The sequence below is a fragment of the Populus euphratica genome, unplaced genomic scaffold, assembly GCF_000495115.2.
Source record: "Populus euphratica unplaced genomic scaffold, PopEup_1.0 scaffold655.1, whole genome shotgun sequence".
Lineage (NCBI taxonomy): Eukaryota > Viridiplantae > Streptophyta > Magnoliopsida > Malpighiales > Salicaceae > Populus > Populus euphratica.
Window position 1 is genome coordinate 108,307 of NW_011500523.1, and position 20,677 is coordinate 128,983.

The 20,677-nt window shown below is 30.5% G+C and overlaps 1 protein-coding gene and 1 pseudogene across 3 annotated transcripts; one reads left to right on the top strand and one right to left on the bottom strand.

Moving 5' to 3' along the window:
* Positions 1-299: 299 nt before the first annotated feature.
* On the top strand, positions 300-2,465 carry LOC105115184 (uncharacterized; annotated as a pseudogene).
* A 127-nt stretch (positions 2,466-2,592) lies between these two features.
* On the bottom strand, positions 2,593-8,769 carry LOC105115183 (SNF1-related protein kinase catalytic subunit alpha KIN10-like). 3 transcript variants are annotated; one of them, XM_011012004.1, is made up of 12 exons: positions 8,642-8,744; positions 8,502-8,541; positions 6,912-7,105; positions 6,376-6,560; positions 6,112-6,294; positions 5,823-5,954; positions 4,774-4,959; positions 4,605-4,694; positions 4,427-4,510; positions 3,949-4,089; positions 3,409-3,651; positions 2,593-3,080 (listed from the first exon to the last, which is right to left on the bottom strand). In XM_011012004.1, the coding sequence occupies exons 3-12, from the start codon at positions 7,099-7,101 to the stop codon at positions 2,967-2,969; spliced, it is 1,548 nt and encodes a 515-aa protein (XP_011010306.1). In that variant the 5' UTR covers positions 7,102-7,105; positions 8,502-8,541; positions 8,642-8,744; the 3' UTR covers positions 2,593-2,966. The 3 variants fall into 3 exon arrangements, with proteins under 3 accessions (XP_011010306.1, XP_011010304.1, XP_011010305.1); XM_011012002.1 differs by lacking the exon at positions 8,502-8,541 and having other exon boundaries at positions 8,642-8,769; XM_011012003.1 differs by having other exon boundaries at positions 8,502-8,742.
* Positions 8,770-20,677: the final 11,908 nt, after the last annotated feature.

The window sequence follows — 20,677 nt, forward strand, 5'->3', positions numbered from 1 at the left end:
AATATTATACCTTCTTTTTTATAGAAATAATATAGTATAGAACACTTGAGATATAAAAAAGAGCTACAGTAAAAAAAACATAATAATCTTTTTTTTTACAAGAATTTAAAAGATTTTTTATTAATAATACATGTAAATTAATATTAGGGGCTTGACATTAAATGGTAAGTGATTTACAATAAATAATCTCCTTGAATCAATTACTTAAAACTAAAAAAAATCTTTAGGTAATTTTTATATAAAGATTTGTCTAATTAAATCCTTCAAACTCTAACAAAAATAAAAATAAAATTTATTTAATGGAAGTCGCTCGCTTCGCGGTGCCAATACAGGAAAATACTTATGGCCTTGTTCGCCAACTCCTTTGACAACTCCAGCAGATCTTCTATCAAAGATTACTAACCTTCTCCTCCAAAGGCTTAAAGCAAGAAACAACTCTTGTTCTCCTTCAGCAACCTCTCAGCCCCACGATCAGCATGAAAAGCAAGTTGAGGAATATAGAGAATCATCAACTGATTTCGCAGACACCCAATTTTCTGATTTCCTTGATGATCATGAATATTAAACCATGTGCAATTGGTGGCATGACTACAGTTCTTGAGTCATGCTTTAAAGAGAAAGATGGTAGGGGAAAGGAATTGGCTTTGAATATAACAGGAATGATGTAGCACAGTCCTCTAGCGGTGATGGCAACAACTTGGGTGAAGAAGATGGTGAAGGAGAAGAAGGGTAAGAAGGGACCGATATCGGAGCTCTGGGTTTCCATTTTGTTGATAATGTTGAGTTTTATTGTTACAACTCTCCTTTCGAGATTGCTGAAGAGATTGAAGAGTCAGTAGAGCCGGAGTACTAAGCAGATGAGCCTTCAATGCTTGAAGCAGCCATGAAGAGAATGAAGTATGAGAGGAAGTTCTCAGCTTCTTTGAAGTTGGAACTTGGAACAGGAAATGCCAAGGGGAAAGGAAATTCAGCTAAAATTCAGAATGCATGTAACAAGAAGAAAGAGGAGAATAGATCAAAAGAAGAAAGCATGGAAATGATGCAGAAACAGGATGAATACTTGCAAATCTCAATCGAAATGGGGTCCTCTTCTTTGAGCAATGATGGGGAATTCTCTTTGGAGCACTCTTGATCTACCACCAATCTGTTTCATCAACTAAATGGTCGAGGATCTTCATTCCATACGCATTTCATGCTACACAACATTCCATTTTGGCAAGTGCTGAGCTTCAGATATTTTTTGACGTAGTATTAGCTTTCTGGACACCACCAGAAAGTATCTTACATCAATTTCAGAAGTCATTAGCAGTTAAAGAAAATTTAGATGTATAGAGCTATGAAGCATTTGAGGCTTGATCGCATCATTCAGACCGTATGCAAAAAATACCATGTCTTCGTTTTGCTCTTTTAATTCTTAACCGGTGATAATAACTTCCAAAGGATTAGTGAGATAACTGTCATGAGAATTAGTTCTTATTGTCTAGTAAGAAAATCTAAAGATGCAGAGGAATACGTTTTGCAGGAGTTCAGGAATCTGGACTTTAGCACTTGAACATGAAACTATTTTAACTTTTTAATAAAGATTTACCTGACATCCAGATGCAAGAATTTGAAGCTAAGAGCATGAAGTTGATTCCTTGTGGAAGGCTTATGGATCTTAGTTTTTCCTCGGTAGATTCTTTTCTAAGAAGATAGCAGAGCAATGAGGTGTGTGATATTATTTTAACAGATGAAAACAAACAGCAATTACCAAAACCAAAACCGATCCTGTATGATCTCCACTATCTTCTTTTGGTAGGTTGGAACATTTGGATTGACGCATCATTCAGACCGTATGCAAAAAATACCATGTCTTCGTTTTGCTCTTTTAATTCTTAACCGGTGATAATAACTTCCAAAGGATTAGTGAGATAACTGTCATGAGAATTAGTTCTTATTGTCTAGTAAGAAAATCTAAAGATGCAGAGGAATACGTTTTGCAGGAGTTCAGGAATCTGGACTTTAGCACTTGAACATGAAACTATTTTAACTTTTTAATAAAGATTTACCTGACATCCAGATGCAAGAATTTGAAGCTAAGAGCATGAAGTTGATTCCTTGTGGAAGGCTTATGGATCTTAGTTTTTCCTCGGTAGATTCTTTTCTAAGAAGATAGCAGAGCAATGAGGTGTGTGATATTATTTTAACAGATGAAAACAAACAGCAATTACCAAAACCAAAACCGATCCTGTATGATCTCCACTATCTTCTTTTGGTAGGTTGGAACATTTGGATTGACAAAACAAGACTCTCTTAAAGTATTTCTTATCATCCGAACACATAAAACAACAGGGTAGAAAAAGAAAACACCGAGGCAGCAAGTAAAATTGTTAAGTGAATGCTGCATTTCACTGGAACAGCAGCAGCACAAGAACTGTTACCCGCAGGCAAAAATGAATTAACGAGTGCAATCAAACCCTATTTTCAAAACTTCACAACTTTACAGGCTTGGACATGGCAGAATACCCAAATTTGCATGCTTGTTCAGGCGTTTAGCCATCATCCTGCACTGAAGTTAGGGTGATGAAACTAGGACCTCAAAGTCATGGCTCATAGTTTCAAACATATAATTCGAAAAAATAATTGCATGCACAGTTATTGTTACAATAATGTCATAACTTCATGGAAAACAACTAGATTTGGTTAATCCTTTCCTAGAAATTATAAAAAGAAAAATTCCTCATTGGTCACATACCTTTGAGAGGAATCCTAGTTAAGATAAAACCACTTTATGTAACAAATACTACTGGTGATTTCACCCACAGCACAGCAGGATGTTGGCCTCAAACAACTATTACCCACAAAACCAAGGGAAAATTTTAAAGGTAAAGACAGGGTCAGGCCGAGAAGCTATACACATCACGAGTGAATTCCTATTCACATGCATGACAAGAGAACCGTGGGCAATGGTCCTCTCAAAAGCCTACCTACAGGACCCGGAGCTGAGCAAGAAAAGCTGCACAAAGATCCAAGAAGAGAAACTGCGGGCCCTGTACTCTTTGCAAGTCCAGCAGGTACTTCTCATCACGAGTTTTGTATAGCTGTTCGAAACCATTGCAATAGCACATACATTAGTAAAACCTTCAATCTTAGCCATCAAACTCTGGAAATCAGCTCAATACAATAATCTACAAAGCTACTGACATGAAAAATGATCCTTTATCAGCAGTGCACATTTACAGTGGTCTATATCAAAACAATATTTAGAGCATCTTAAAACTAAAAAGAAAAAAAAAAAAAAAGCAATCTCCATTATTGTCTTTTGTCCATCCACTGAACCCAACAAACATCAAGCTTTTTCTTTACGAGTTCTTTCTAGGAGGATTCAAATGCAATAGTCAAAGAAGCAATCAGATTGGTTAACATTACCTGCACTTCAAACTTGACCACATTTGTTGAATTAGTGACTCCATCATTTTCAATAATGGTGGGTTCATCCCCAAAGAAATGATTGTAGTGTGCTGGATGGTTAACCATTCCTTCATGGTGACCGGGAGTGCCTGGAATCCACCTGCACTTCATATTGTACTGGCCAATTTTCTTCCAGCATACATTCAGTTCTTGCAAAGCTTTGAGAACTTCTGTCATTATTTCACGAGGGTGGGCTCGAGACTGTCAAAGTGTAGGGGGGAATATATGAACAATTATAATTGTAACATAACCACAGGCAGTCATAATAAAGCTGTTCACTCCATCATTTCACATGGTCTACAAGCTACATGACTTGAAAAATTGCCTAGACTTCCCAAACAAAAAGGGCTAAACAAGTAAAACTCCACATTCCTCAAATATCATGTCACTTGCATTTGACCTTGGACTCTTTTCCAGATCAAACCCCCTTGATTCATACTAGAAATTGGCTCTTAGCATTCTACCATTGGAAACACCTAAAGAGCAAAGAAACTTAACCTGGAGTCCAAGAGCCCATTTCCTCTCTACTAGGAACTGTGATTTCAAACCCATTCCTTGATAATCCATGAATCCTGGAAGGCGGTGTCCAGCAGCTGGAGAAGAAGATTCATTCTGATGCATTCCATTGAATGCACATTCCTATAAAATTCAGATCAAAAAGGGTCAAAATGATTATGGAAACCAAAAAGGGTCCAATGTTTTTATCCTGGTCAAATGAAAAAAGGAAGTGAAGAAAAACAAGTCTAATGGAAAACTTGTTAAGAGGAAAATGTGATCATTGATCAAACAATGATTGAAACAGCAGTGCACAGAGTACTATCCCACAGCCATCACACCACATATGGCATGCCAAAATTTTGAGGTCCCAAGTCTCTTTTAAAAAATCATTATCGACTCAATATGAGTCCCTATACATAAAATACAAGGAGGAAACATTTTCTTCTTCTCTAAGGTAGACTTGGGAAACCAAACGCACCATAGTTTCTTGGAACTCAGCTCCGAGATAGCCATTGGAAACACGAAATCGATTATCCAGTAACAAATAGTAAGCAACAGTAGCCTGAAAAATCCATGGTAAGTGACGAGACCATATTGATTATTGTATAAAAAAGGAGTTTTAATAGACCAATCACAGAGTTTCAGAAGGACCAAACCTCATTTTGCATTCTGTTGCGAAGAGATTCAATTAGCTGGTTCCTGTCAAATCCCATCTTGATCACTTCTTGGAGAATTTCCTCATCAATCTGAGCAATGACAGTCCATGTTTCCATAAATTGCTTGACAAATCTCTTCATACATAGGCAATAAAAATATAGACTTAACCTTTTTAGCTTGTTGCATTGTATCTGGTGGGGGCACGGCCAAATAACGGGGAAGGCGAGCTTGGAACCATGGGTGTTGACGAATTTCAGGAATGGTCATTCGCTTCATTGGATCAACCACAAGCATCCTTGGGATAAGATCTCTTGCTCCAGGTGATAAATGGCTGGGAAGAGTGTATATCCCATCCTAAAGACATAGATAGAGGACACAATAGGTTAAATCCATGGACCAATGAAATATGATAAAATGATCCTAGTCTTAGAGATCTCAAGATCACCCATTAACAGAAGTTGTTAAATGGCAAGCTCCTCAATGTTACAAGCCATGACTACACTACTTTTCTTAACAAGGCAGGATTTATGTTCTTAAATCGAACTCCGACACATGCTAGGTGAGCCATTGAATGTAAGAGAATCTACATGGCAGAACAAGCCATAAAGAACGCATAATGTGACATGGGTCACAGCTAGACAGTCAGTGTACTATGTTAGAGAACTTATAACCAACTCAAAAGCTTAAGATGGGCACTTCCCCTTCACATTATAAACCATGCCAATACTCTTTATTTTAAATTGTGTTATTTTTTACCTGAATACCTAATAATTTATAAAATCAGTAATTTCAAGACCAGTAAATAAAGTTAACAAAATGACAATATTACTATACAGTACATTGTTATTAGAAAAACGATGAGAAGGGAACTAGCTACTCAAGTAAGATGGTCATGTCAGCCAGAAAAAAAAACAACCAACAAAACAAGAGAGGTCCATTGAAGCCATGCATGCAAATTATATTGCAGGGTCTTCAAATCTAAGAAAAAAGTTTCAAAAAACAGAAATGAACTCTGGGACCCAGAGCAGTCAGCTGAAATGCAAAATTCAAGTCCAAGCATGCATAACTGGATCTGTAAGATCAGTAATAATAGAAATAAGTCTACAAACTACTTAGACAATATTCCAAAGATGTTGATGATCTAAAGCCATGAAAAGCATTAAGTGAAAGGTCATTATTAGGCATGTACTGATCTTAGTGAAAAGAAATCCCAGTACCTTTATTTTCTTAAAGAGGTTGGGAATGTTTTCATCATCAAAAGGTAGTGTACCGCAGAGAAGAGCATACAATATAACACCACAACTCCATACATCTACTTCAGGTCCAGCATACAATTTCCCAGAAATTACCTACAAAATAAATAAATCAACAAATCATGCAGAAATTAACCTTAAGGTTAAAACCAATACAAGGGACAACTGTATTTTACATGAAAAAGAAGGGTGTCTTCTTTTTATCAATTAAATGTTTATAAATCCATTAACAAGTGATACCACTACTCCATACCTCTGGGGCGGCATAGTTTGGGCTTCCACAGCTTGTCTTTAGAAAATGACCATCTCGCATTATATTGCTCAGCCCAAAATCAGCTATCTTGACATTACATTTAGAATCCAATAACAAATTCTCAGGCTTAAGGTCTCTGTGAACAACCATATTCCTGTGGCAATATTCCACACCGGAAATTATCTGCACGAAGAAAGAATTTGGCATACTATAAATGAAGATAAATTATAAGAAATTTGTGTGCACATTAGTAGGCAATACTACCTGCTGGAAGAAATTGCGTGCCTCATCTTCCTGCAATCTACCCTTCTCCACGATATAATCAAAGAGCTCCCCAGACTTCACATACTCCATGACAACATATATGTCAGATGGTGTTTCTATAACCTCATAAAGTCGTATGATGTGGGGATGCATAAACAATCTCAAGATTTTGATTTCTCTTCTCACTGCAAAAGGGAAGACAACAGAAGGCATAAGTCCATCAAACTGAGCTGCAACAATCCTTGACAATTTGAACAAAACTATCACCCACAAGGAAAAGAAAAAAACCTTGAACTCCCTAGAAAAATGTTTAAATAACTTCATATATAAATCTTGATGGTCTCAGCATAGCATTTTTCATTTAAAGTTTCAAATGGCCTCCTTTTAGTCATATAAATGCTATCACAGTTACTATGGAAAGAAATCATCCATTCACATCACAAATAAAAGCATCCATCATTGAAGTTATTGGAACAGCAGATTACCCAATCACATCTACTTGTTTTGATAGAAAAAGAGTCACGGGCAATGCATACCTTTTTCTTCCATCTCCATGTTTTTTATCTTACGGCGGTTAAGTACCTTGATGGCAACTTTGTGCCGCGTCAATGCATGCTCTGCTATTTTCACCTTGCCAAAGGAACCGATTCCAAGTGTTTTACCAAGCTTATAATTTGGTAAATACATATCCAAACTACTACTACCTCTGTAAGATGACCCATCCATTTGCCTATTCAAAAGGAATGGAAAAAACAGAAATTCAGAGAAACGTGAAAGCAATTACACAAATATATCAGTGTTGTATACATACACTAGCATGTTGAGGTGGCTTTAGAAACATTTCAGCATGGCATTTCAAGGAAACTGGTTCATTATTAATAAAAGAAGTTGGCTTTAGAAGAAACATTTCATACATGCATAGAAATCTCCTCCTTCAGGCGATGACATAAATGCTAACACATATGAAACAATCAACATTGGGTTGTTGATATGGAAATTTTAGTAGCATGCTAGGAACAGTTGTGTCAAGAACAACTATCTGTACACTCTACAGATCTCATTGTTGATAAAATCCATGTGTTGTAAGCATGGAATCAAATAATTGCCTTTAAAAGAAATCAGAGGGGTGGGATTCCACTATTCAGTGAACGAGGAACGATTTCAGAATAACACCTCTAACAGCCATTGATGGCCAGTAACAGATGTTGATTGTTCAACATGTTGTGGCCATTTCATTTGAAAACTATTGATGTATTACTTCTGGGAGAGAATTGAAAGAATCTCTTAGCTATGCATGTATCAAGCTCAGTCCAATAATCAGGTAATAAGGTAACATGCGTATGTTCCATGAAAACTAAGGTATTTACTCATTTAAAGTATCAAAATTGTCATTTATAGTAAAACTGTTAAAATCTACGCACTAAAACAACTCAGCAACAGCCATTACCATTACCTAACCCGCAATCGCCACAGCATAGCTATCCTAACCAAAATTTAAAACCATGGAACATACGCTAAATTTCTCCAACAGTGAGCCACGATAATTTCTCCAACAGTGAGATCCATCTAAATATTTTAATAAACAACTGCTCTTAATACTACCGTAAATAAATTCTTCAGTCTAAGTGGTTTCCTCAGTTCCCTAAATTTTGAAGAAACAAGAACACCCCATGAATAAAAAAGTACACCCATAAGTAGTCATGCATGGCTGAGAGCACAAACAATTTCAAAAACCCATTTCAATTTTTACAAAGCAGTGAAATTTTACCAAATTGTTACTCCCAAGAATTTCATAAATCCCAAGATTTCACATTTCCAAGCACGACAACTTAATCACTCAATTAATTGATGATTTCACCCAATTTAATTAACATGCCAGTGTATTTCGTAGCCCTAATTTGAACAACTCTCAACTTTAAAAAGAAGAGAAAAAATAAATGAAAAGGAGAATGGGCAATTCTCAAAATCATATCAAATTAAGCTCGAATTACAGAGAAACGAAAAGGAAAAAAAAACAAAAAATGGAATTCTTAAATCAAGTAAAGAACCCCAGCTTCCCACAGATCTTACAATCAAGCATAAAAAAGTCAAACATCTTACAATCGAAGACATACACAGAGACGTACCGAGAATGGGAGAATCTGTCGCTAAAGTCGCAGAACCGAGCTGAAAAAAGACAAGAAGAGGTAGAAAGAGATATTCTAAGATTTTATAAAGAGACAGTTCTAATCATCGATTAACGTGATTACTTTGTAGTAAGACTTACGAGATCAATTTACTTTCGTTGTTAATCCTCTCTCTCCCTTTCATTTGTTAATTCTCTCTGATTAATTACAGATTCGCTCCAAGGACAACAAAATCTATTTTTTTCTCTCTCACTTTCTCGACCGGAATCGCATTTATAATCAACGGTTAATGGTAGTGGTGTCCGAAGTTGGGCATTGAAATAATGTTCAGGTGTTGAGGGTAAATTTGGTAATTTAAAAATGAGATGATTAACGAGGAGGGTGTTATGGTAGATTCCCTTTTCTCTCCTAGAAAGCGGTACAAGCAAAAGACTGATCGGTGAAAACGTACGTAACTTGGTATGTCAACGAACCAGTTTTTTAGCATTATTATTAAATTTTAAAATATAATCATTTGAAAAAAATAATCAAAATTTTTTATTAATATATTTTTTATTTTTATTAATAAATACAAGGATTTTAACAAAAATCATTGTTTCTATTACAAAAATAAATATTTTATGATAGTTAAATAATTTTAGAAAATATTAAAATGATGTATGCTTATTTTATATGTGATTAAAAGTTAAAAATATCACAAATATGATAAAACTATATTAAAAATATATTTAAAAATTTTAATAATAAAAATAAAATTTTATTAATAATTTATATTAGTATTTAAAAACTATATCTAAACTAAAAAATAAGAAAAAGTGTAAAAAAATCTTGATTGCCAATAAATAAAAATAAAAAGACATAAAAAGGCCTGACTCAGGAAAATTAAACAAGACTTCCATCTAGCTATAATAAAAAATTGTTATAAAATAATTAATAAGAGTGATTAAAAATTTATATAATTAATAATTTTAAAAATTATAAAATTAATTAAAATACAGGTAAATTGATTTGGATAATTATATTAATAAAATAATTATTATAAAATGATTAAACAAAATATATTAAAATATTTCACGGTTTATATAAAAAGTAGCACCATAAAAAAAACCTAATTTTTAGAAATAATTAAAGGAGGGGTGTAAATTAACAATAATGGAAAAGAAAAGAAAAGGGTTTGTGTAAATTGTAAGATTTAATTTTGTTTATGTAGAATAAAAAAATAAAAAAACAGAGAAATTGTTTATTTTCCAATAATATTATTAATTGTTGATCTTTATAGACAAAATCACCAATAGATTGAAAAATTGTTGGTATTATTTGGTGATTTTGTGAAAAAATTCAATTAATTTAAAATTTTCATTTAAATAATTTAGATGGAATCATCGACGGATTCAAAAATCATTAACGATTGTTAGCAGTTTCTGAAAACTTTTCATGAAATTAAAAATTTAAATTAAATATTACTGATAAAATAATTAAAAAGTATTAATATTTAATTTTTTATCTATAAAACCATTGTTAACACGCCCCAATAAAAAGCATGAATCTCCTTATTTTACAAGAGATAGACTCATTTTTTATTCTTCTTTGTCTTCTACTTCTTCTTCTTCTTTTTATTCTTTTTCACTATATGTAAATAGTATCAATATTTATTTCTTTCTCTTATCTTCTTTTCTCTTCAATGGGTATGTTTTTTTCTTCTTTCTTCTTTTATCCTCTTAGTTTTTTAAAATTAATATGCTTTATGGAAAAAATATTTCCCTTCTTAGCTTCACTTGCAACTATATTAAGATAAGATTTTTTTTTTTCATGATTTGTTTCACTATATTTGTTTTTATTTTATTTTAATTGTTTTTGTTCTTAATAATTGTATAAATGTTGTTGTGATATTTTTTTTCATATGAAATCAATTTTTAGTTGATTTATTTATAGAATTTTTAAATTTTTAGCAATTGCAACTTTATTTTTTTCATATGAATTTTTTTAGTTGAATTTATTTTTTTGTTTTATTTATTTTTTTCAAATTTGTTTGAATTGATTTTCTTATTCTTTTTTCCAAGTATTTTGAGTATATATTATAGAGTATTGATTTATGTTAATTTAATTGTTTTATAATTTTATAAAATGGATTTTTAAACATTTTTAAATAATTTTCGATGGAATTACCAATGGTACTTTTTGAGAGATATACTGGTGGAATGAAGTGGATAATTTTTTTTATGTGTCTATTTCATCAATAAATCCGTCAGTAATAATATTTTTTTTTATTACCAATAAATTCACCTACGGACAAAAAATTACTAATGAAAGATTCACCGATAGAGCATTTTCATCGGTGATTTTGTTGATAAATTAATTACTGATGGAATATATGTTTTACGCTGACAAAAAATTCTATTTTTAATGTTGTAGTGTTAAAAAAAATTCTAACTACTGACACTAGACTGCAAATCTTACTTTCATCTTCATTTTGAGTGTGTTTATAATTTTATTTTTTGTAAATAATAAAGCTGTTTGCATAGCACATGTAACAAAAACAAAATATTACATTGAAAGATCGACCTTTTTTATGTTTTTGGAGGCAAACTGTTAGTGTAAATTCCAGTTATTGATAGCTACCACTACCAATAATCAACGAACTGTAGTAAATTTAGCTATTCAAATAAAAGTCTGTCTAGTCAGATCCTTCAACTAGAGAGAATTGTTTAGAAACGAAACATGCTTGAAATCTTTGTACTAGCTAGTTATTCCATCAACTTTATATATAATTTTGTAAACCTATTTAGAGTCGATGTATGTTTTCTCTAAGGAGACATTCAAGGGTCCAAGTATTGCTGGCTTTCAATGCTTGAATCTCATTTTGCATGCGTTCTTTCCAGCGAAGATCTTGATTATCCAGTGAAAAATTACATGGCCCATCTACAAAAGAAGAAATAGCTAGTGATTAGTACTTAAAAATGTATTTTTATCAAGGTTTTATGTCATTATTTTGCCCTTGAAGTATCAATAACTCCTTAACTAAAGCATGTTTTATAATAATATATCTAACAATATAAGATACCTTTAATTTGTGGTAAATGTTCATTTTAAATGCAGGTCTATCACATAAATAAAAGGATTAATCAATGAATTTAAGAACCGAAATTGAAAGGACAAAAAGATGGCCAAACTTAGAAAAGAGATGTCGGTGCAGTCCAAACCGGAACACTGTTTGGTAATTGGGTCATATCTGGAGCTGTAGATCTCAGATTTAGGTATACTTTATATGGATGGAAAGGTAAGACATGGGCCTATAACTTTCATATGGAGCTCAAGATTTAAAAAGGTTATTTTCAAGTCCAAATTGTATCAACAACAAATAAGTCCAAATCTGTCCTTCAGCCCAAACACTATTCAATATTTGGCCCATATCTGAAGTTCGAGAAGTCCAAATGACCTCAATTGTTTACACAAAAAAGCTAAGACAGTTTTCTACAACTTTCGTGTTTTCAAGTGGTTCCAATTTTGACGTTATCAATGACATTGTGGACAGACAAGAGAAGATAAGAATTGTTACCAAGTCAAGAGTTGGTCACCCACTCATCAATTAGTCATCAAATCAATAGTTATAAGTTATAATCATGAATGCCTGACGAGATTTACAAGTATTAGCATTAATTGAATAAGATAACTAATGTGATCATGTTAACAATTTATAATCTAATTGGAATATCATTTGTGTGTGGTTTCCAATTGAATAATGAGAGCTTATACTATACTTGTTTGACATACCATTAGTAAAACCTCTAACCTTAACAGTTGTTATTATCATTGTTTAATTCTTACATTAATATTCCATCTCAAAGTTCTCATCATCATCTTCTTCTTCTCCTTCTCTTTCTTTATTATTATTATTATTATTATTATTATTATTACCATCACCACCATCACCACCACTATTATTATTGTTATTATTGTTGTATTATTATCATTTATAATTTATATAATTAATTTTCTTGTGGTTTGATCTCGGTTTTGTCAGATTATTTATTACTTTGACACTTATATATTTAAAAAAAATATTAATTTTCTAGTCATGTCAGCTAGTAAATAAACCTTTTGGGAGGGTGAAAAATGATTGCATGTGATTATAGATGAAGTAGGATAAACAATGCCTGAGTTGGCTGACGGAGAAGGCAACATAAAATGAGCCTTTGAAGACGGTATGTCATAGATAAAACCTTGGAATTTTATGGAAAGATGGCTTGTACATGTTGGTTAGATTGAGGGGTGGGTGTTTGTGTATCAAGCTCATTTAATGCAAAAGGTAGAGCTGCTTTTGTTGTTTCTTGCAAGAGATGTTTGTATAAACGGAAACGCATATTGATGAAAGGTTACATCACGGGAAACAAAAAAAAATCATTATCTAAATTGTATCCTTTTTATCCACAAGAATAACCAAAGAATATGCAACGAGAAGGGCCTTTGATCCACTTTTTTCATAAATTTTACTTGTTCCTCATAAATTTTACTTGTTCCTGCATGTCAAGTAAACAAAAAAAATACTCGAGAGCTTACATTCATTGAATATAGGGAAAAGAGGGACTTTAAATTTGTAACTGTGCCACTGTCACTCTGCATTTATAGTGTAGCTGCATGCTTAATTTCGCCCCTAGATTTTTAACAAGCCATTGCTGCATTTTTTTCTTTAACATGGCTTCATAGGAACCATACTGGGCATCAGTTTTTCACATTTGCAGCTAACTTTTGCGCCGTCTCTTTGTTACAGGCTATAAGAAACGGCAAGCAGGATTGAACAGAACACCTTCAAAGATAAATGGGCAACCCTCTCTGCATTTTCACTATTTTTTTTCCAGCCGATTTTGTGGCTTTTTTATGCCTAACGTTGTTGCTCTTAAAATACTATGACTTGTGTTCTTTTGATTGACAGTTGTCTATGCTCTCTGAATTTTATTTTCCTTTTTTTTTTATGGAGAAAATATTAAATGAAATTTTAAAAACCCCATAATAATTGATTTTACATTAGCAAATGTGTTTTTATTATCATCCCTTGTACTCGATGGTACTATGGTAGGATACGAAATACATCTTTGATGCCATATATTAACTTTATGTAGTAAAAACTCAAAACATATCACATTGAGCTTCAAGGCCGGGGATTGAAATTCATCAAAAATACTTCAATTGCCTCCGTTTTTAACTTATTATTATTATTATTAAGGATTCCATGGTCGAAATATTAATGAAATGCATTATAAAAGGACTTTATTAATCCTATTAATAATAAAAAGAACCAAGTAATTAAACTCCAATAATAGATAAATGTAGCATTTATTAAGCATCCTCGTCAAAAGGCAAAGACTAAAAGTTGCCTAGCTTAAGCGATTCTAGTTGTAAAGGAGATTAGTATGTGGCAGTGGATGCATTCATCTATTGTTCTCCGACATTAGATCAAATATTTAGCTAATTTTATCTATATATATATTTCTCTTAGTCTTTAATAATAAAGTTCCATCCTATTCATAAAGGAAAAATGTTAATTTAGCAAGTCTGACTGACATCCATGATGATGATATCATTGGATATGAATATAGTAGGTGCGGCTTTTCACTTGTTTCATTATAATTACATACAATTACAATTATATATTAATAATTAAATTTGAGATGGTTTTAATATATATATATATATATAGTGGATTTCAATAATGAATTCTTTTAATTTTGATTTTTTTTTTCATATGTTGATTTTTGTGAATTGATGGTTTCTTTACTTTGCATATGCTTGACAACTATTTTGATGGGATTTTAAAGCTTGATAAGAGATCAATTTAATGAGATATGATTTTAATTTATAGGATAAAGACACTATTAAAGAAATAAGGACTATACTTAAAACAAAACAAAAAAATAATTTGGCCTATCTCAAATTCACTAGAAAAAAATACGATTCAGTCCATATATTCTATGTTGACCACATATTCTATGTTGACCTCTTTTTCGTTCCTTTTAGTTTTAACATTTTAAGTTTTTATTCAAAACTTTATTATATTCACCTTTAAGTTCTTATGTTTGAGAAAGGAAATAGGAAGTCGCTGAAAAATAAAAAAGAGACAAAATACTTAGTTGACCACTTTCATGTAATAAAAAAATCAATATTAGAGTTAGTGAATTTTATTTAATAAAAAAAGTTCTATTAAAATATTTTTAACTCTTCATCTTGCTGGAAAAAATTATATTATATCTTATAATTATTTATTTGATTTAGTTGTTTTTTTTATTTTTTCCATAATTATAGGTTAGTATGAGGTTGAAAACAAGTTTATTGAGATATAAAAAATATTTTTTAGGCTTTTCCATACAAAAACATTATTGAAAATAAGCTTTTTAAGTCAAACCTCAACTTTCTAGTCATCAAAGAATTCAACTAGTAGACTACACTTATATACCTTTTTTTGGTCATGATCCTTTTTTAAACCTCAAATTTTTCCATCTATTTTAAAAAATGTAAAATTAATTTCATTTAATTTCCATCATTTCATTGTTTTTTATATATTTATTTTATTTTATATTATTTTTCTTTGTGTGACAAGATAGAAAAATACAATAAATATAATAAATAATAAACAAATAAAAAAATTGAAAGATAAAAGAAGAAGAAGAATTAAGGTGCAAAACAATAAGAAAAGAAGGAAACGAGACTAAAGTGGTGAAAAAATAACAATTAAAAGAATCAATCAAAACTGGAAAATTTTAAAGAGATTCTAGTTTTTTAAAAATAATATAAAACCCTAATATTATTTTCTGAGTTTAGGTTTTTCTTGTTTGGAGAGAAATATAGAAAATATAAATAGAAAAGACTATAAATAAGAAAACCCTACAAATAAAATTCAAAAAAACAAAAGAAATAATTTAGCCAACTAAAACTAGAGCAAAAAAAACTTTAAAGACCAAAACTTACAACAACCTTTTTTTCCCCTTTTATTAGATTCACCCATGTAAAGTCATATTAACTCCTCCATCCATACAGTCTTAATTTCTTTTCACCATTAGCATTCCTTTACCTAAAACCTAACTACCATCTACATTGAATATAACAACCATAAATCTCCATCTTCTTCCTCCTCTCCCCCTGAGGTAGCAACCATTATCAACACTAATAGCCATCATTCTAAAATTATCTCTTTTTGTTAATTTCACAACTTGGATCACAAACATTATGCTAGTAGCCTCAACACAATATAGGCCCTGTAACCACAACTTTTTCCCCACCAAAATCACCTTTTTTTCCCAATAGAAACAACCCAAAATTATAGTTTTTTTTTTTACCCACTAAACTCACCAAAAATCACAACTCATAGTCCATAAGTTCCAACAATAAACACGGAAAAAAAAAGTTTAAGTTTTACTATATTTTTTTACAGATCAATCTCGATGTATGAAGAATATGTGCCACCATTATAATATATATTCAACCTGATAGTGCATGAAGAAAATTGCTTTTAAAGGTCAAATCCAAATCCCTAACACATTGAATCATTTATTTTAATTAATATTTAATATTTTATTGGTTTAAGAGTTATGATGAATTTGTGTTTGGTTGATCAAAGAGTGAATTTGTTCTTGTTATTTTTTATTTGGGCATGTCATTTGATTTAATTTTATTCGTAACTAGAAATCAACCTATAAGTTATAAATTTTATTTAGATTTATCATCAAAAGTGACATTAAAGGTAAATGATTTTGTAGTGTAAATATTAACATGGTGTATATATTTATGTGTTCTTATTTTTTCCTTTTCATATGATTAGTATTTTTATTGTAACTCAAGATTGGTTAGGAACTTTAAATCATAATTAGGTTTTATTATATAAGTCACATTAAGGTTAAGTGAGTTGTGCATGTAAATATTGATATAATTTATCTTCATAACCTTTTATTTATTTAATTTGATGTATTTTGTATCCTCACTGTAACTCAAAATCGACTCAGAAATTGTAAATTCTAATTAGGTTTTTCATTAGATGTTATATTAAAGGCAAGCTAGTGATTTTATATTCTCGATGAATATGTATGGATTTTGTTTTGCATTATAACAAGTGGATTTAGGCTAGATTAACACAATCCTATGTAATCCCATTGAGCTAAAGTGGTGACCTTTATGCCACTTTAGACATAATAAAATAAAACAAGCTAAAGCCCAACTAACCAATATCATCCTCTTGGTTCCAAGGCTTGTATTCAAAAAGTAAGTATTAAGCTTTGTTACTAGGCTTAGGTCCTAATCACTTTTTTAGATTTAAATAGTCTTACACCTCTAATAACCAAAGCATATATACTAATTTAGAAAAAAAATCTTAACATGTATGCATAATAAGTACCTTTTTATTATTAAAAATACACATGAAATAACTTGCCTTAGGTTGGAAATTTTAAATTATTTTTAATCTTTTCTTTAGCATAATCAGCCCTTTACCTAGAAACTTTAAAGATCAATTAGGATTTCTAGTTACCATAATAATTAATCTGGATTTATATTGTATAACACTTGGTACAATAAATATTTGACACTTTCATAGCCCATACTATATAGTATAATCAACACTTGTGCTATGAAAGGAACTTGATTTGTTGTTAATATAAATTATAATCATGAATGTCTAACAATATTTACAAGTATTAGCATTAATTAAATAAGATAACTAATGTAATCATGTTAACAATTTATAATCTGATTGGAATCTCCTATATGTGTGGTTTTCAATTGAATAATAAGAGTTTATATTATACTTGTTGGACATACTATTAGTGGATCCTCTAACTTTGACATTTGTTGTTATCATTGTTTAATCCTTATATTAATCTTCCATCTCAAAGTTCTCATCAACTTCTTCTTTTTCTTTTTTCTTTTTTACTACTACTACTACTACTATTATTGTTATTATTGTTGTTATTGTTGTTGTTGTATTATTGTTATCTATAATTTATACAATTAACCTCCTTGTAGTTCGATCATAGTCTTGCCGGGTTATTTATTACTTTGACACTCCTGCACTTGAAAGAAGACATCAATCTTTTAATCGTGTCACAATGTCTTTATCTTATTATCCTATATTGATCAAAATAACATCCTCTAGATGTCGAACCCTCTAAGCACCTCCATCATTATCTCATCGTGCTTCTCAAAACATGTAATCCAAACTATAAAAGGAAACATAATAAATTGTCATCTTTGTTTTCATTTCCTCTCATCAAAATCTATAAATACCTTGTGAATACATATTAGATAAAACCTTAACCACTTAAACCCATCCAACCATCTTTTTTCTTAATAGTACAACAAGAATGCCAAGTTTACATGCTATGTACAAGCCACGAGACATTTCATTAATCATTATAGAGGCTTCAAAAAACAAATTAACAGCCTTATCAAACATGAGCAATTATCATTTAAAGAGAGAAATAGTATTTATAACATAACCATAAGGGACACAAGGCCATTAAACAAAAATACTTATACAAGCCTTTTTCAACTGATAAAATATGTCATGTGTTAGATATTGACATTTTTAGAAAGTTCAAAGTCCCTATGTTTGTTAAATATATAAGGAGCTCAATGTTTAGAGACCTATATCAAGGTATAATATAGTAGGATAGCCAAAGCTATTCATGACAAGAAAATTTTGATAAATTATGTTTAAGAAAGTTTGGTTGGATGTATTATTAGCTGATATATAGGTTTGAATGACTTTAAAATGAATACATGAAAATAATTGGTTGATATCTTTTTGTATCAATATGGGACCAACTAAAAGGAAACTTCAAGAAAAAACTAATCTTTAAATAATAATAATAATAATAATAATAATAATAATAATAATAATAAATAAGTTGTTAAGGAGTACGCGATAAGGTTGTGTGGAGAGACAACACAAACATACCATCCTCTATCTAGGAAGGAGCTCACATCCATTTCTATTAACACTTAAAGGTTACATACTATGAATACTTATTTAGTGACTTATCAATATATTTTATAAAAGTGGTGATTGTTATAGAAAAGGGTGAGCAATGCTTAAAATAAAAAAGGATAAAGAATGCAATAATGAGGTTAGGTGCCATGTTGGATAATGAATCATAAAATGAATATCAAATTAAAAATCTTGATCATAAACATCTTATCCAATTATCTCTCGTACTATCAAGTTTCATTGCATCACTACTTTTTAAACACCATTATCTAAGATTAATATACCTTTACCGTTCATCATCATTTACCAACACCATTTGAGTATTTGATACTCTACCATAACCCTATCAAATCTTATACAATTATTATACTCTAGGTGGTGTAATCCAAATATGAAGTGTGAATATCATGATAGAATTTTGGATCATTCAATAAAAAACTACAATAATTTCAGGTATCAAGTTTGAAAGTTAATAAGTGGAAGCCATTTATTTGTAAAGAATACATCATCATCAATCTATTATCAACTATAGGAAGTGATCAACAAAATGCAAATGTTTGCTAAAAGAAGTTGATATGAAAATGAATAAAGGATTATATTGTTGTTCATTTTGTTAATGAATTTTATGAAACCTTGTTTTGTGAAAAGAAAGCTTTATCAAGATTTTACATTTTTGAGTTTTATTGTGGATGGTGGAGACACTTCGAGATTAAAAAAAAAAAGATAATACAAACTCTATCTTTTTAATATTTATTAGGATTGAAAAAGAAGATTTTGGAATTAAAAAAAATTTCCCCTTTGCATTTGTATGATATATTTCTTGATTTCAACTCAATAATTGGACATAAAAGGAAAGAATATAATTCAAAAAATGTGATATAGTCCCATGACAAATGAAAAATAAATCCAAGAGAAAAAAATTTCAATGACTTTTGACCCTTTAATTTTTTCCATGTGTTTTAAAAAAATGAAATGAAATTAAGTCAATTTTTAGTATTTTCATTTATTTTATATTATTTTACTTTTTGTGATAAGATATAAAGTGAGAAAAAAAAATAAGGTGCAAAACAATAGATAAAGAAGGAAAAGATATCAAAGTAATGACAAAAATAATAAATAGAAGAATTAAGTTAGATAATTGTTAAGAGATCCTAGTTAAAGAAAGAAATAACATAAAAACCTAATATTATTCTTCTAGTTTAGATTTTTCCTATTTTAAGTAAAAACCCTATACAAAAAAAAAAATAGACAAAAAAATAAATTTAGCATACCAAAGCAAGAACAAAAGAAAAGGAAAACACCCTAGAAACCTAAAACTTGTAACTTTTTTTCCTCTCATTAGATCCACAAAGTCATAATAGCTTCTTTATTTTAACAATATAGTCATACTCCCAGTTGTCTTTCTTCACTTGAAACCCGAGCAATAGCTATGTCAAGCATGAAAACCACAAATCGTTATCAAATTCTAACCTTTCCCATTCTCTCCATCCATGACATCAACCACTATCAAGTTAGTCTCTTGATCAAAATTAATAGCTATCAACCCAAAATCATTTCTAATCACTATTTTTATAACCCAAATTATAACCATTACACTAGTAGCCTTAACATATAACAAATCCAACAACCACAACCCTTTTTTTAACCTCTTTTATTTATATTTTATTTCCAACAAAAAAACTTGAAATAAACCCAAAATTATAGTCCGTTTCTTCTCTAAACTCGCTAAAAATCACACCCAAGACTCTATAAGTTCCAAGCACTAAAACAAAACAAAAGAGTTCGAGTTTTACTGTGTTTTTTCAGACATGTCTCAGTGTATGAAGACCAACATGTTACAACCACGCGATGCCACTACCAAGTCAAATTCTAGCAGCCTTTATCTTATTAGAGCCACTCCTAAAGGTCAAATTCGAATCTCCAAAGAATTGAATCATTTATTTATATTAATATTTAATATATTATTGTTTTATGATATATGATAAATTTTGTGCTTGGTTGATCAATGAGTGATCTTTTTCTTGTTGTTTTTAATTTACGCATGTCATTTGATTTAAATTATTCATAACTAAAAATCATCTCATGAGTTGTAAATCTTATTTAGGTTTCTCCGCAAATGTTGCAGTAAGAGTAAATAATTTTATATTCTAAATATTAGCAATATATATATATATATATATATATATATATATATATATATATATAT

Excerpts from the sequence above, each read along its gene's own strand:
- LOC105115183 (XM_011012002.1), bottom strand. The coding sequence starts at position 8,685 with ATGAAAGGGAGAGAGAGGATTAACAACGAAAGTAAATTGATCTC. Across the intron at positions 7,106-8,641 it reads AACGAAAGTAAATTGATCTC|GCAAATGGATGGGTCATCTT; the intron begins GTAAGTCTTACT and ends CCTTTTGAATAG. Across the intron at positions 6,561-6,911 it reads CATGGAGATGGAAGAAAAAG|TGAGAAGAGAAATCAAAATC; the intron begins GTATGCATTGCC and ends TCCCTTTTGCAG.